This window comes from Zeus faber (genome assembly GCF_960531495.2).
Source record: "Zeus faber genome assembly, chromosome: 21".
Lineage (NCBI taxonomy): Eukaryota > Metazoa > Chordata > Actinopteri > Zeiformes > Zeidae > Zeus > Zeus faber.
This window is the reverse complement of record NC_137208.1, coordinates 4,236,662-4,252,994: the sequence shown is the minus strand read 5'-3', so window position 1 is coordinate 4,252,994 and position 16,333 is coordinate 4,236,662. Positions and strand designations below refer to the sequence as shown.

The 16,333-nt window shown below is 46.3% G+C and overlaps 1 protein-coding gene across 1 annotated transcript; it reads left to right on the top strand.

Annotated features, from left to right (window-relative positions):
* Nucleotides 1-219: 219 nt before the first annotated feature.
* slc25a3a (solute carrier family 25 member 3a) lies at nt 220-9,448 on the top strand. The gene is made up of 8 exons (XM_080022062.1): nt 220-289; nt 1,374-1,536; nt 2,408-2,532; nt 5,054-5,233; nt 5,914-6,095; nt 6,898-7,070; nt 7,969-8,079; nt 8,991-9,448. Exons 2-8 carry the CDS (start codon nt 1,398-1,400, stop codon nt 9,149-9,151), a joined length of 1,071 nt encoding a protein of 356 aa, XP_079878188.1. The 5' UTR covers nt 220-289; nt 1,374-1,397; the 3' UTR covers nt 9,152-9,448.
* Nucleotides 9,449-16,333: the final 6,885 nt, after the last annotated feature.

The window sequence follows — 16,333 nt, the reverse complement described above, 5'->3', positions numbered from 1 at the left end:
ATTATTATCATTGTCATTATTTTTTTTATTAATGTTTTGAACATTATTATTATCATTATTATATTATCATTATTTTAGTTATAATTATTTTAACATATTAATAATAATTATTATTTTATTTGACTTGTTTTTAATAATAAACTTCGATCTTTATTGACAACGCCCCCCAACAGAAGGAGCAGAGAAGCGGGAGGACCCGCCCCCTCGTCGTGACGTCACAGAAGGACAAACCGGATTTAGCGCGAGGTCATTCGGCCTCTCCGAGCCGCCATCTTAGCGCATCGAGACGGTGAGTGGCTCTCCCCGCCTCGCTCCCCCGCGTACAAGCCGTCACCTCGGCTCCTTTTCACCCGCAGGCCCACACGCCGCTCCGCGTCCGTTCGGTGCTTTCCCTTGTCACGTTTCCGTGACTTCTTTGTCCCCGTTGCGGCGTCTTTCTCCGCCTTTGGACTGTCGTGCTAACAGGCTAATGCTAGCGCACCGGCAGCGTCTGGGTTAGACACAGGACGAGGAGGAGGCGGCTGCTCGTTACGCTGCGGGTTCGGCTACTAAACAACGTGTTTAGTATAACGTGTATAACATCTATTAATATATATTATATTGTATATACTGTACATGCAATATTTATGTGTTGTTCGGTTAAAAGGTCGTGCAGTCTCATTAAAACCCGTGATATTCCCGGTACCGGGGCTCGGGTGTCCCTGAGCGGAGATGTACCGGACACCGTGGAGCGGTGCCGTTATTTTTGTTCGTGTCGTTAAAAAACCACCGATCCACGATTTGTTTCTCTATTGATCAGTTATGTGTCATTGATTGACTTGATTTGTCATGGGAGCGTGTGGGGGAAATAAAAAGCTGAATACAATAAAAACGGTGTGTGTGTATATATGTGTTTGTGTATGTATGTCTTTGTGTGTGTATATATAGATATGTTCGTGTGTATGTATACAGATGTGTATTATGATGATACAGATGTGTATCATGATGATACAGATGTGTATCATGATGATACAGATGTGTATCATGATGAAGACGCATGTATTTTATTTTGATGATACAAAGGTGCGATACAGATGTATATTATCGTTTGACATTTTTTTCACATTATTTCTTATTGATAGTCTATCTATCAATGTATGTTATTATATTTGTCATAAAGCGCCATCATTCCCTCCGTCTTTGAGAAAGTAATCTTCTATTCGATTTTCCGTTTCGTGACCAGCCATATGACCCTCCGATTTGCCGTACCCCCCCCCCCGCCCGCATTGTGCCTCTGCACATGCGCAGTCTGTAGCGCTGGGTGTGGGTCCACAGCCGCTGCTCTCGCGTTGCCTCCGTCCCGCGCTGGCTAACGTTAGCTGTCCTTCCCGCAGTCGCCCTCCGCCAGGCAGGACGCCATGTACCCCACCGCTCTAACGCAGCTGGCCCGGGCCAACCCCTTCAGCGCCCCCCTCTTCTCCCTTCAGAAGGTGGAGGAACCCAAACAGACCCTCCATGGACAGAGCGCCCGAAGGCTCGCCGCCGCCTCCGCAACCGGTAAGGTCCGCGGTCATGTCGGCTCCCCGCAGGCTTGCTAGCCGGGCGTTAGCTTAGCGGCTAGCGTGGCTAGCCTCCCGTAGCTTGGCGGTGTAGCGGTGCGATCCGTCGGGAGGCAGAATTCGCCGTCGGTTGACTTTAACACCGTAAGCGCCGTAAGTCAACTGATATGGGCGTCGAGATGTGCGATCGACTTGCAAAATGTCCGTTGGGCCCTGGCTCCTGCACGCTACCCCGTGGAGGACACGGAAGGACAAAGCGGCGTCTGACCCTCTGCGTGGCAGGGTCGTGCTTCTGCTGTGCGACGTCTCGCCCTCGGACCGTGGAGAGACGACCCAAGTTTAAGCAGGAGACCAAGACACGCGTTCCCCGTTAAGACAAAGCGTCCGGACCCTTGGCTGTGCGGCGCAGCTCCACGACATTGAGCAAGAACTCGCACCGACACACTGCTGGCGGGTCGGAAAGTCATTCGGTTCATCATGATGTTAAATACGATTTTTTTATTATTTTTTTATCGACTTAAGCTGGTGCGACCCTGTTCTCCATTGACCTTCCACAGTCATTGTGTTATAATGCGAACATGTTGCGTACAACTACGTGCTACAGGTGTGGATTGAGTCGCCCTGCAAGTCTTGTGGGATTTACGTGAGCTTTTCAGACGCAACAGACATTGCTCCGCGCAGGTCACAGCAGCGCCTATTGCACATATTACCACAAGGAATGTGCAACCTTGCTTTTTTATCTTTACAAGAAAATCGCTAATTTGTCTACATAGGCTGCCATAGCGGTCACATGTTTAAGTGCGACCTATCAAACAAGCTGTTTAGGCTGTTTACTTTTTTTATTTTGAGTTCTACATGTCTTTCCTCAGAGGGAGACAGTTGTGAGTTTGGCTCACAGAAGTATTTGGTCCTGTGTGGCTTTGGTGGAATTCTGAGCTGTGGCACCACACACACGGCAGTTGTGCCCCTCGATCTGGTCAAATGCAGAATTCAGGTCTGTCTGGCGGCATGGTGTCCTTAAACCCCCTCCGCCGAATCCAACCCACCCCGAACGTGTTTTCATCTCCATTGAAAGTATTGATCTGCATGGGAGAAGTGTCGTGGAAGCCCACTCGCATCGAGGTTGTGATCGTTTGTGGTTTTTGTCATTATCCACTGATCCCTTTTGATTTTCTTTTTATTGGATGTTAAACATGGCATGGTAAGTGTGTGATTATTGACCAGCGTTCCACTGTGTGGCTAATCATTCTGCCCGCCCCGGAAAATTATCACCACCTCCTCCGCACCCGTTCAACCCACAGCACAGGACTCATGTAGGTGAAGGTCAGAGGAATGTCGACCTTGCTATATTTGACAGCTTCGAAGTTCCCTGGTGTTGAAAGTTGATCGGGAATGTAAAGATGCCTCTACACGAGCATGTGTGCAAGTAGGAGCGTCAAAATGCTGAGTTTTCAGAGTAAAACTGTTAATTTACATCTTATTGATAGGATCATGTAACAGCATCTAGTCGAAAGTCAAAGGTACACTGATAAGACATAGGAATGTGTTAAGTTGGCACTGTAATTAAATGATGGGATGTGTTGTGGGCGGTATACACATTATTATTCATTTTGGTTTTAATCCATTTTTTAGTGGAATCTAATTACAAACCATTTTTTAAATTCATGCCCAAATCACGTGTTTAATGATTTATCCAACCTTGGTGTTGCTACCAAATAAATGGTGGCATGTTGGTGGCAGAGCCATTCCCAAAGGAAAAGGGGTCACTGGGGGCTTTCAAAATTTGTGTACACATCAAACCCAAACCTGGAAGGGGAAAAAAAAAAAAAGAAATCCTGCCCTGCAGTGACACCATTTGTCCTTTCTCTATGGCTCTTGTTTGGTGATTTTTGCATGTGACCTTGCATGTCTGCATGTATATTGTGTGTTTCCCCTTGTGTCGCAGACGATGTGAGCTGTGAGTTTGGCTCCTCAAAGTACTACGCCCTGTGCGGCTTTGGGGGCATCCTGAGCTGCGGCCTCACACACACAGCTGTGGTGCCCCTCGACCTTGTCAAGTGCCGCCTCCAGGTTTGTATGGTAGCTCAGCTCACCAGGATCAGCCTCCCGCTCCTCCCTGAGAGGGCGTGAACTAGTAGCTCAGCTTGGAGATTACAGGGCTAGCCGCCATGGAAGACAAATTGTGACGGGATTTGGACACAATATCCTCTCGATATATTCAGTCCCATGTTAAAGTATCCAGCTCAGGCTAATCACATCAAGCTACATAATAGCTTATGGTGTGTATGGTGGTGGATGGTGTGTAATAGAGGCAAGGCCAATCCTATCTGAATTAAACTGTATTATTTAAGAGTTTGTGTTGTAAATTTAATGTCTTTCTTCCATCGCAATGTACGACTGAAGAATATAAACTGTAAGATTGAGTTTGCTCAGCTCTACTCTAAATCGCATTTTATTTAAAATATATAGTTTTCTAGTCGTTACTGATAAACTAACAACGTTACATGTGTAAATTTGAAGAGCCGGGTATTCAAATCTTTTTCCAAACACCTTATGATTCAGTACTATTGATAAAAACGAGAATTTGTATGGAACTGAGTATTGCTTACAACCAGTGTTAAAATCTAAAATTACACCCACCCTTATGCATAGGTTGACAAAGATTACATTCAATTATTTCCCCTAATATTAGAAGAAAAATTCAATCTTTCTACTTATTTTATAGACGTCCCTGTGTCGAAGCAGGAAAATGACAGAATGTGAACAGGGTTTCCCCGCGTCGCCAAAAAGTCTTCTAAAATCCAATATTCTGAATTTTAGGCCTTAAAATGTCTTAAATACAATTTTCACATGTCTTAAAAGTTGATTGGATTGTAAAGTTCAGGGAGGAAAACCACTTGCTTTTCGGCAAGTGTCGTGGCAACCCATTTTTGCATTTTCTTCATCCGGTCTTTAATCCGTCTGAGAGAACGACAATATCCACGACCGATTAACCAGTGGACTCATTCCCTGGTATTACAAACACCCTCCCCCCCTCGACTGCTAACACCACAAGTATATTTCAGACCTGTGGGTCACCCATTTTCCTTGTGTTTTGTCCTTTTTTGGCCAATATGGATGTGAAATGGGTCTTCAATTGCATTCATAACAGTCTTGGAGAGGCCTTTAAGTCTTTAAAAGAAAGAATAGAAAGACATATATGTGAACACGGAGCTCTGATCGTGAAGCCATTATTTATATTTTTTTAAAGGTTAAAAATGCGGTATATTTTTGGGAAACTTAAAATGGCAGGACAGCTGGAAAGAAGAGTAGGGAAAGAGAGGGTAAATGGGAGGATTGACAGGTATGACAATATACATCTAAAAACATACATGTATATTTCTATACAAAATGGGCAGCTACTACACAACCCCTTCAAATATTAGTCCTGAGTCTCTTTACACCTCTTCACTTGAAGGAACTGAAATCGATGTGATACCTGATCGATTTTGTTTCTCCCCCCCACAAACCTTCAGGTGAACCCAGACAAGTACAAGAGCATCGGTAACGGCTTCGCAGTGACAGTGAGGGAAGATGGCATGCGAGGCCTGGCCAAGGGCTGGGCCCCCACCTTCATCGGCTACTCCATGCAGGGACTCTGCAAGTTCGGTTTCTATGAGGTTTTCAAGATCTTCTACAGCGACCTGATGGGAGAGGTGAGTCCGCTGGTCACCTCTGGACAGAGAAGCATCGTAACATTCATTTTAGATTCTACCTTTGCTTCGGTTAGGCCCCTCTCTTCCCTTTTTATGAACTTGTTATCTGGACAATTTGAACCGCCTTCAGTTGTATTATAGTTCCAGAGCCTGCAGAGTTTGCAGAGTAACATCTAAGTGTGTGTGTTTATTTTTTTCCTTGGTGTATCCTTAACGATTCAGCTCATAGTGCTGGTTTTAAAGAATAACCCTGATCATTTGAGGAAGTTGTCACATTTTTTCCTCTTAAATTAAATACTCTTAGGTGTTGCAAGAGTCACATTTATTAATTAAATTTGAATAATTTATCTTTATTTTTGAAACACTTGTTAAATTAATAGCACTTTGATTTTATTTAAAATAATTTTGTATGGCTTTTTTTTTTTTTTATTCAGTAAAGCAATGTTACTATTGTTTACAGATTAACATTTTTTACAGAAATATTTAATTTTCAGTTCCAGTGACATTGGAATATTGGCAATAATTTTGAAGTGCATTTCATATGGTATTCTGAAATGTTAGAGTATACAATGTTGAGATATGAAATGATATCGTGGGATCCTGTCGTATCAGCCTCTGTAGGGGACACCCTGCCCTGTTCCTCTGTCTCAGTGGCTGTGTGTGTGTGTCTCCCTGAACAGGAGAACACCTACCTCTGGAGGACGTCACTTTACCTGGCTGCCTCAGCCAGCGCTGAGTTCTTCGCCGACATTGCCCTGGCTCCCATGGAGGCATGCAAAGTGCGAATCCAGACCCAGCCGGGCTACGCCAACACCCTCAGACAGTGCGCCCCCAAGATGTTCGCAGAGGAGGGTCTCTGGGCGTGAGTGCCGTTTCTGTTTACAGTCACTGTGTTGGGGCCTAATGAGAGTAAAGCTGTGTTGCCCTCAAGTGTGTTGATACAATGCCACTGGAATTTCCAAGGATTATCTTATTTTATGGTTTTGGGGGGGATATATTGCCGATTTGATAAATCATAGCATTTCTCTAATTGCAGCAATAATTTTGTCAGCAGTGTATTATACAACAAGTCCTTTTACATTAGTTGGAAACCAGCCATTAAAAGCCAGACACACGTTCCTTAGATCCACCTCTGGAGGGCGCTCTCGCTCCAGGGCTGCAGCTCTGGCAGCGGAGCCCCTCAGCAGCTTTCCGGCTGCACGGTTGGAGGTGCTTGAGTCATTGACGTGTGAGATCAGTCTACCTGCCTCCCAGCCCCGCCCGCTGTAGCGGCAGCCCTGCCCCCTACAGGCAGGGAGTGACCGCTGCAGCCAGGCTGGGGGGCGGACATACAGCACCAAACAGTACATATGACACATTCAACAACTGATTTGTCTTCAAGAAAAGTGGGAAGATTTTCCCAATTTAAAGTTTGGTACTCATAGGTTTATTTCGCCGGATACATCTACATATACTAGAAAAAAGGAGAATAAAAATAAAATAGGAAAAACTACACAATTACAAGTAAATATAATTAATATTTATTATTAAATCGAACCATAAACAATGTACCCGATTATATTCTGTAATACCGTAAAATGACATGTAAAGGAAAATACAGTGGGTTTTTTTGTGATTTCTATGCCTTTACAAACCACGGCACTTTGTTTCGCTGTCAACTCCAGTTTCTACAAGGGCGTTGTCCCCCTGTGGATGAGGCAGATTCCCTACACCATGATGAAGTTCGCCTGCTTCGAGCGCACCGTGGAGCTGCTCTATAAGTTTGTGGTTCCCAAGCCCCGCAACGAGTGCTCCAAGTCCGAGCAGCTGGTGGTCACCTTCGTGGCCGGTTACATCGGTAAGCAACGTCCACGGAGGTGTTCATTATCAGCTGGTCTGTCTATTGACGGTTACGCAGACATGTTGTCTGTCATGGATTTGGTCTTATTGCCTAAAGTTGTAGATCTACATCTTCATGCAGAGTTCCCATCCTGCAAAGTGTGAATAATCTATTCAAGAGAAACTTGTTTTAAATGCAGCCACTGGAATGTTAAACGAGATTGTTTTATGATTTTGCGGGAAATATTCCTGATTCAATTTGATAATTACAATGACTTTAATTGCAGCAATTTAGGATTCATTTTTTCATTCCCATACTAAGGTGAATTTACTCTTGCTATTATCTTCTTTGTGTTGGTTGGAAACCAACTGTTAAAGCCTGAAATGTGAGTCTTTGACGACACGTTCCTTAGATCCACCTCTGGAGGGCGCTCTCGCTCCAGGGCTGCAGCTCTGGCAGCGGAGCCCCTCAGCAGCTTTCCGGCTGCACGGTTGGAGGTGCTTGAGTCATTGACGTGTGAGATCAGTCTACCTGCCTCCCAGCCCTGCCCACTGTAGCGGCAGCCCTGCCCCCTACAGGCAGGGAGTGACCGCTGCAGCCAGGCTGGGGGGCGGACACTTGAATGGAAATGATCGTAATTGTTTGTTCTGGTGTTTTTTGGCACCAGGTGTACAAAATAGTTTTCATATTGTTTAGACATTAGGTATAAATAGTTACTTGTGAAATGGATATAATTTATTTTATTTCATGTTGGCACATAGGAGTGTTCTTGTGAAGTGCCATGTAAAGGAAAAGATGTATCTTTCAGTCACATTTTACAATGCCCAGGGTGTTCCACGGTTGAAGTGGCTGTTGGCACCTTGAAGGTTGTTGACGTTTAATAACATATTTTTTTTTTTAATACTTTCTCCTGCAGCCGGTGTGTTCTGTGCCATTGTGTCTCACCCCGCTGACTCCGTGGTGTCCGTGCTGAACAAGGAGAGTGGCAGCACCGCTATCGGGGTGCTCAAGAAACTTGGGCCGAGAGGTCAGTACCCGTTTGAAACCAGGACTCTCATTGCCGTTCCCGATCTGTCGATGCCAGAAGTGGTCACACGTTTTTTACTGTAGGGGAACGGCTTCAAAAGTTAAAACCGTTGTCTACAAACTTTGCCAATGCTGTGATTTTCACAGAAACACCCTGAACTTTCAACAGCGTGTTTGGCAGATATTTCAGAATAAAAGCGCAACCAGTCATGGTGCACCTCATATATTTAGTATTTTACTTTGTCAGATCTTATTTTTTACTTTAATTTCCCAGTGACATTTGCAGTAATATTTCTTTGCCTTTTTTAAGTCTCCAATACATACACTATATATGTAACATATACAGTGTTATAATGTACACAGTAAAATGTAGTAGTATAATGTCATCCAGAATTATAATCCAAACAGCATTATAAATGTCCATGTGCAGAATGGAATCCAGTATAAGTGTTAAATGTCCTTTGACGACACGTTCCTTAGATCCACCTCTGGAGGGCGCTCTCGCTCCAGGGCTGCAGCTCTGGCAGCGGAGCCCCTCAGCAGCTTTCCGGCTGCACGGTTGGAGGTGCTTGAGTCATTGACGTGTGAGATCAGTCTACCTGCCTCCCAGCCCCGCCCACTGTAGCGGCAGCCCTGCCCCCTACAGGCAGGGAGTGACCGCTGCAGCCAGGCTGGGGGGCGGACATACAGCACCAAACAGTACATATGACACATTCAACATCTGATTTGTCTTCAAGAAAAGTGGAAAAATGTTCCCAGTTTAAAGTTTGGTTTGTCATTTTGTTTACTCATGAGTCTTCCGCTGGGTCCTTGAATTTAGCCGCACGTTGTACCTGTTACAGCGATGCGGCAGGAAATTAAGGCCCAAAACCTACGTACGATTGTAAAGGGTCCCGTGTTTCCCCTGCGCAGGAGTGTGGAAGGGCCTGGTCGCCCGTATCATCATGATCGGCACGCTGACCGCCCTGCAGTGGTTCATCTACGACTCGGTCAAGGTCTACTTCCGCCTGCCACGCCCTCCTCCCCCCGAGATGCCAGAGTCCCTGAAGAAGAAGCTTGGCCTCACGGAGTAGGCAGGCCCCCGCCTCCTTCCCTCCCCACCACCACCACCACCACCATGAGCGACTGTCTCCAATCAGCACGTCTGCAGCTCGCACGGCTGTTTTCTATATTTATGTTCCTGTGGCTCAGCACCGAGCGCGGGGGCTGCTGATCATGTATATTTAAACTTCCAACTGAAGGAGAGAACGGGTCGTCGTCCCCCGCCCCAAAGCTCCAGGCGGAAGCTAGTCCTACGTAGAAACACGGTGTGGTTTTATCCTGTCATTAGTTATGTGGAAATTCAAATTAAAAGAATTTATTCCCTGGAAGCACTCGGTGTGTTTTTTTTTTTTTTTATTTAAGTTCGTTTTAACTACTTAAAGTTGCTTAAAATATGTTCTGAAGCGACGGTGCATAACGATGTCGGCGCCTCCAGTCCCAGAACACCATTCCATCCACTTTCTTCTGATCACTCTTTTAAATCACTTTTATAAAGGTGGTGGGGATACTTTTCTCACCCCAGGCTGCTGTTATTTAAAGTGAGTGTTCATCCATACCGACAGTTTGCTGTTCACAACTCGCTACGCTGCTACAGCAAATCCGCCTTTCGCTTTCTGCGCGTGCCTGATCTTTGCGTTCTTGCCGGGAAAGGTGGACCCCGCCACCAGCAATGTAAACAGCATACAGAGAAGCAAATGCATTGAGTCTTCCTTATAAAGTGCCAGCCTAAAGGAATCAAGTATGGCTTTTATTTACAAACTTATAGGCTATACCACTTTGAATTCCTTCAGGAGCTTTTTTCCCCCTGTGCCCATTATGACGTAGCTCAACCACTAGATGGCGCCATTTGTTGCAAGATCCAGCTCTTGGCTGTTTCTGTGGCATTTTTAAAACTGGCTTCCATGATGGATGGTTTCCAGGCTGAGTGTCAAACAAGCTGCGGCCTCCAGTATAACTCTAAGCAGATCCCCATGAGCCAGCCCAACATCCAGGTCAAACATATCCCAAGACTTAAGTGGAGACGCTGGCCCGGGCGTGAACCGCTCGCTGTGTCGGCGGACCATGGAGGGCGGTGGCCCCTCAGCACTGGAGCACAAAGCAAGAAGCACGGTCGCCTGTGGCCCCCGGGGGGTTTATTCAGTTATTAGGCTGGATTTGTAAGACATTTTGTAATGCTATGTTTGTTTGTACAATGCTAGTCTTCTCAAGTTAAATATTGACTTCCTGTCACTTCCCGTATAAGAGGGGAATAACGTTGTAAAAAAAAAAAACATTACATTAATAATTATTATTAGAATATTAAAATTAAATGACACAATTTATGATATATATGATATATATGCCTGCAGCTATATGTATTATTAATATTGTTATTAGTAGTGATAATGATAACAATAAAATTGTAATAAAAATAATACTAAGTTTACTTGGTTTATCAGGCACTCTTACTCTATTCTTCAAAAATTCTTGGTTCTCTACATGTTACGCAAAAGATTTGTGGCAAAATCACAGAGGAGAAGAAATGGGTCAGCGCCTCATGTGTTTATACTAAGTGCACAGACAGACACAGAAAACCTGCTGCACTTAAATGTTCGCACCGGATGGATCACCGCCATCCCACCTCCCCAAACCCCCCCCGGTGTCCCGGACATCCCATTACCACGCGCAAACGACCGCCATTTTGATCCCCTGTTAGATGGGCCGCGCCGTCCCCGCTGCCAAGGCCGGTAAACAATGTCTGCTTTAACGAATGGACGGTGTTGGGTTTGCATTCAAATCAAAGGGGGGAGGTCTCATGACTGGAGGGTTGAAAGGGGTCATGGGAAATGGAGTCCATTTACCCGGTCCCTCCTGGTGACCTTCCCCGGCGGCGCGGCGTATGTTTGAAATGGTAATGGCTCCAAATGTGACTGTTGTTTATGCCCTGTGACGCAAAGGATATACCATACCCCCGAGGAAAGTAACATGTTTATATTCTATTATTTCTTTGTTTTTTATGTTTTGATGACCAAAAGCTGCCAGAACCCAAAAATCAGGCTTTTGGAAACCTTTATCATGTATATGTGTTGAAAGTGTGTCGAGTTTACAGAAAAGACTTGCTCGAAATGAAATATAACATTGTGTTTTCATTTCCTTAGAATGAGCCGTTTCCATCTACGTAGGGAGCGGGCCGCCATGTTGCACCGCCATGTTCCTTCCACAGTGGCCCAGAACGGACAAACCAAATGCCGGTTCTGGAAAGGGCCTTGCGCATTTTTCCGCGCGTTTGGCCGCCGCCTCCTTCACGGAGGTTGCGCCGCCATGGAGGGGCATTCGGCAAACTCTACACATACTGAATTCTACGCGCTGCACCTTTAATGTTTGCGTTCAAGCAGAAAGTCTAAAGCCACTAAGGTGCGGTTTTGCAGACGGGTTAAATGTAAATCAGGACAAAGATAATCCGACTGAAATTAATCCAGAATTCAAAAATTGCCTCTCTGAGACGTCGCTTCATTTAAGGTGAATCAGTGCGAGACCAGGAAGTCCTAGAGCGAGGCGATGAGGGACTGGGCAGCTGGTCTTGGTGATGCTCCTAGTCCAGATCGACCTGGAGGCCACGCTCATTAATCCCAAAGTTTAATTTAAACCTTCGCTTAGACCTAGATGAGCTCTAATCCTCCCTCTGGAAATCAGATTCTTAAAAGCAAGACAAGGGCGATTCCAAGACCATTTTAAACCGTGACTGGGGAAGGGTCATTTCACTCACAGATTAAAAGGGTGATTTAGTCTCAGATTAGGCCTCACGATCAGAGTGTCGTGGCCCCCCCAGAACCCTGTTTGGAAACGATTATGTTGCGTAACAGCACGGTGGCACCTCCCCTCCGCAGGCTCTTCTTATCTGACCGCGTCGTACGTTTTGCCGCCGGCGTCCATGTGACCGAATACCACCCGGCCCCCTATAGTGGAGCCAGATCTAATGTCTATTTCAGGACATTGTTTCTCCTACGTGCCGGAATGGAGCCCAACGCAGCTGCGATGTCCATCATCGCGGCACCGTCATGTCTTTCCATCCCAAAAAAATATCTTGTGTCCAGAGTCGGCCAAAAACAACATGGCCGCCGACCGCTGGAGCCGGAGTCTCAGCTCCGTGGAAGGGATTGCATCAAGCTGACGGTTCGAAATCCAGAGAGGGGAGAGTCAGGGAGTTTGATGCGTTTCTGATCGCGTCATGGATTTTTCTGGGTTTTTTTTTTTTACCATTTTTTTATTCTGTGTGTGTGTGTTTTAGTGGTTTTTCCCCCTCCTGCATTTTGTTGAACACAATTTTTTTTTTTTTAAATACATGTCCGTGCGGATAAAGGCTGAATACGCTCCAACCTCTGGGGAAATGTTTGACATATTCCTCAGGTTAGAAACTTACTGTATATACACCGTATATATATATATATACGTGCAATACCTACAAGACACAGACAAATTAAAGGTATTCTTCCCATGTTTTTTGAAGAAAGAGTAAAAATACAACTCGTCGGCGGTTTTGTGGAATTTTCGGTCAGAGCCGTCACCTTGCGCTGGGGATCTGCCCGCGAGAAAGGTCATTGGATTTGAGCCAACGCCTATAAATAAATCACCCACCCCTGGCATTGTTGTCAGATACACGCTTCAATAGTCCCTGCCGGCTGTCGCGGTGTAGCATTGTCTACGTCCCCGAATAACGGAGAAAGGGTCTTTTGCACACGCCGTCCGAACCAGATCTTGCTCCTTGTTTCCTAAAACATGCAAGGAAGTGGTTAATCCGGCCTCCATTAGGGCCCGAAGGGACAGAGAATGAGGGCAGGAGGCGCTGCAAACCCGGCCCCCTCTCCCCCTCCCGACTGTTGTCTGAGTTTGTGGAGGTCACCATGGAGCAGCGGCCTGCGCTGCTGCTGGGCGGTCACATGGTGTGGGGACTTGGCACGGTCCACAGAGTGGAATGTACAGCGGGAGGAAGACTCTAAGCAGTGAACTGTAAGAGCGGGGTCACACCGAGGACAGATGCACCCCCTTACACACTAAGTTAAATGCTAGCGTTGCCAAATAATGAGCACAACTCACCAGCCGCTATACGAGCACATCGGAGTCAACTTTTAGGCATAGCTGAGAGTTATTATTATTATTATTATTATTATGTCAAGAATTATTCAGGAGTGGTTCGTGAAAACTTAGTCCCATTTTATTTTTCCACTTGTTGAGTCTGGACCATCATTTACGACGTCACGACAAAAAGCCCCGAAGCCGGCTTTACACTGACTGCCACCAACAGCAACAAACAACAGCAACAAATAGAGAGTCTGATCCCACACGCGAAAGGCTGGAATGTTTCGGACCGACCGTGCAACCGGAGTCAGCCATTGCTAAGCAACGGCTAAGGGCCGCTGAAGTTTAAACAAATTCAAACTGCAAGATACGATTGATATATGTATTAGAATTAACGTTGGACGCTGCCATGTTCACCATCAATGAATCTGCTGTTCCTTGAGTACATCTTGGGTTTAAAAAGGAGAACAGTGCTGCGGCGGATCGGACGGAAAAGCAGCTTGAGGCGACGCCTCCAGGCAGGTCGTCCTGAGGCCACTAGGGGGCAGCATCCCACTGTCGCATGCGTTTTTCGGACTCCGTGTGACGCCCGCTCGGTCCAGACGTGGTCCTCGTCACAACCCAAAGTTAATTGAACCGTCTGAATCTATTTAAATGTGACACAATTTGTAAAAAGGCTCCAGTGTTAATCACAAAGAGCGACAGGTTCCATTTTTCCAGGCGCTCTGGTTGTTCCCGGTCCCCCGGGGGTGAGAGCTGACGGGGCCTTGACTTTGGCCCCCGTCAGCTCGCCGCCCTTGTACAACATACAGTAGTGCGTTGTGTAAACAGTGGCAGTGTATTCACAGGCCACCTGATGCCCTAATTAGCGCTCATTTCGAGTTAAACTGACGTTTGTTTAATAACTACACCGCGTTCTCCACTGCGATATTTTAATCTGATTTTCCTAAATAGTCGATGCAAATGACAGTCGGTATAATTTTCAAGTCATCAACCGTTAGGGTATGAGTCGAATGTTATTGAACAAACCTCCCAATGATAACGGTATTTTTTTCCAAAATAAAAAACTCAAAATGCACTCTTCCAAATTATTATGCACAACAGTTTCAAAACATGTTATAGGTTGTAAAGAAGTGAAAATGGTAATTTGTTGAATGTGCAGCATTAGGTCATATTTACTGAAATCAAAAGCTATTTCAATCAAAAACATCTTATCAGGCCAAGTTACATGTGAACATAGGAGCCTTCTTTCATATCACCTGCACTATTCTTGCCTCCATTTAACTTGTGAGTTTTTGGAGAGTTTTTGCTTGAATTTCTTTGCAGGACGTCGGAACAGCCTCCCAGAGCTGCTGGTTTGATGCCAACTGCCTCCACCTTCATAGATCTTTTGCTTGAGAATGCTCCAAAGTTTTTCAATAGGGTGGAGGTCAGGGGAGGATGGGGGCCACACCATGAGTTTCTCTCCTTTTATGCCCATAGCAGCCAATGACACAGAGGTATTCTTTGCAGCATGAGATGGTGCGTTGTCAGGCATGAAGATGATTTTGCTACAGAAGGCCCGGTTCTTCTTTTTGTACCATGTACCACTTTGCAGAGGTCATTTTCACACCTCCAGGGGCCCTAAAGGGGCCTACCAGCTCTCTCCCCGTGATTCCGGCCCAAAACATGACTCCGCCACCTCCTTGCTGACGTGGCAGCCTTGTTGGGACACGGTGGCCATCCACCAACTGTCCACTACTCCATCCATCTGCACCACCCAGGGCTGCACGGCACTCATCAGTCAACAAGACTGTTTGAAAATGAGTCTTCATGTATTCCTGGGCCCCCTGCAGCCCTTTCTGCTTGTGAGCATTGCTTAGGGGGGTCTCCAACAGTAGGTTTATGCACAACTGCAAGCCTCTGGAGGATCCTACACCTTGAGGTTCGTGGGACTCCAGAGGCACCAGCAGCTTCAAATACCTGTTTGTTGCTTTGTAACGGCATTTTAGCAGCTGCTCTCTTCAGCCCATGAATTGTTCTGGCAGAAACCTTCCTCATTCTGCCTTTATCTGCACCAACCCGTCTGTGCTCTGAATCAGCCACAAATCTCTTCACAGTACGATGATCACACTTAAGTTTTGGGGAAATATCGAATGTTTTCATACCTCGTCCAAGGCATTGCACTATTTGAGGCTTTTCGGCAGCAGAGAGATCCTTTTTCTTTCCCATGTTGCTTGAAACCTGTGGCTGCTTAATAATGTGGAACATCCTTCTTAAGTAGTTTTCCTTTAATCTGGCTCACCTGGCAAACTAATTATCACAGGTGTCTGAGATTGATTCCAGTGATGCCAAGAGCCCTGAGACACAATCCCATCCATGAGTTGAATCGAACAACAAAAAGTTTAATGTTTAGATCCAGATTGCATAATAATTTGTAACGCGGTGTAGGAAGGTACACGGTCCCGCCCCACCCTCAAACTCCTGTTAATACCCAATGGAATTGGGAACCTTGGGTAACTTTGTCCACGTGCCTAAAGCGCCAACGCGCAGCAGGTCATTGCGCCGGACCTTCTCCTCACGTACGGGACTCAGGGAGGCTCCGGAAGGTGGACGCTCAGACAAACTGTGTGCGGGGTCAAAAGCCGTTACCCCACTTCCCACATTCCCGAATGGCGCCCGTTCAGTCCCGTGGAGGCAGCAACGGCGAGGAGGCACTCCAGCGGGAAACCACCACGGCGGTAAAAAAAACAACAAAAAACACATTAATTGAGTTTTGACCACGTCCACTCCGACCGAAATGAAAAGAGAGCCGCACCTCACGCGAGAAGCTACGGAGCAGATTAAAGACGATTGTTGTGTGTAAACTGAAGAGGGAGCGAGGCGCGGCAGCTTCCATTGAAGCGGTCCGCGGAAGGCAACCACCGCCGCGGTACAGCGCTATTTGACCACAAGCACCGCGCCGGTGCGGCGCAAATGAGGCGAGGTGGATGCGGGAAACGAGAAAGCAGTGGAAGGGAGAACAACGCGCGACAGGGGAAAAAAACCTCTGTCTGGCCACTGACGTTGGGTTTGGCGGTTTCCGTCCCGGCGCGACCGTTCCTGGACGGACGATGAGTAGAGCCGTAATGTGTGGCTCTGTTCTGCGACACAGCTACACAACCGGCATCGCACCGCGC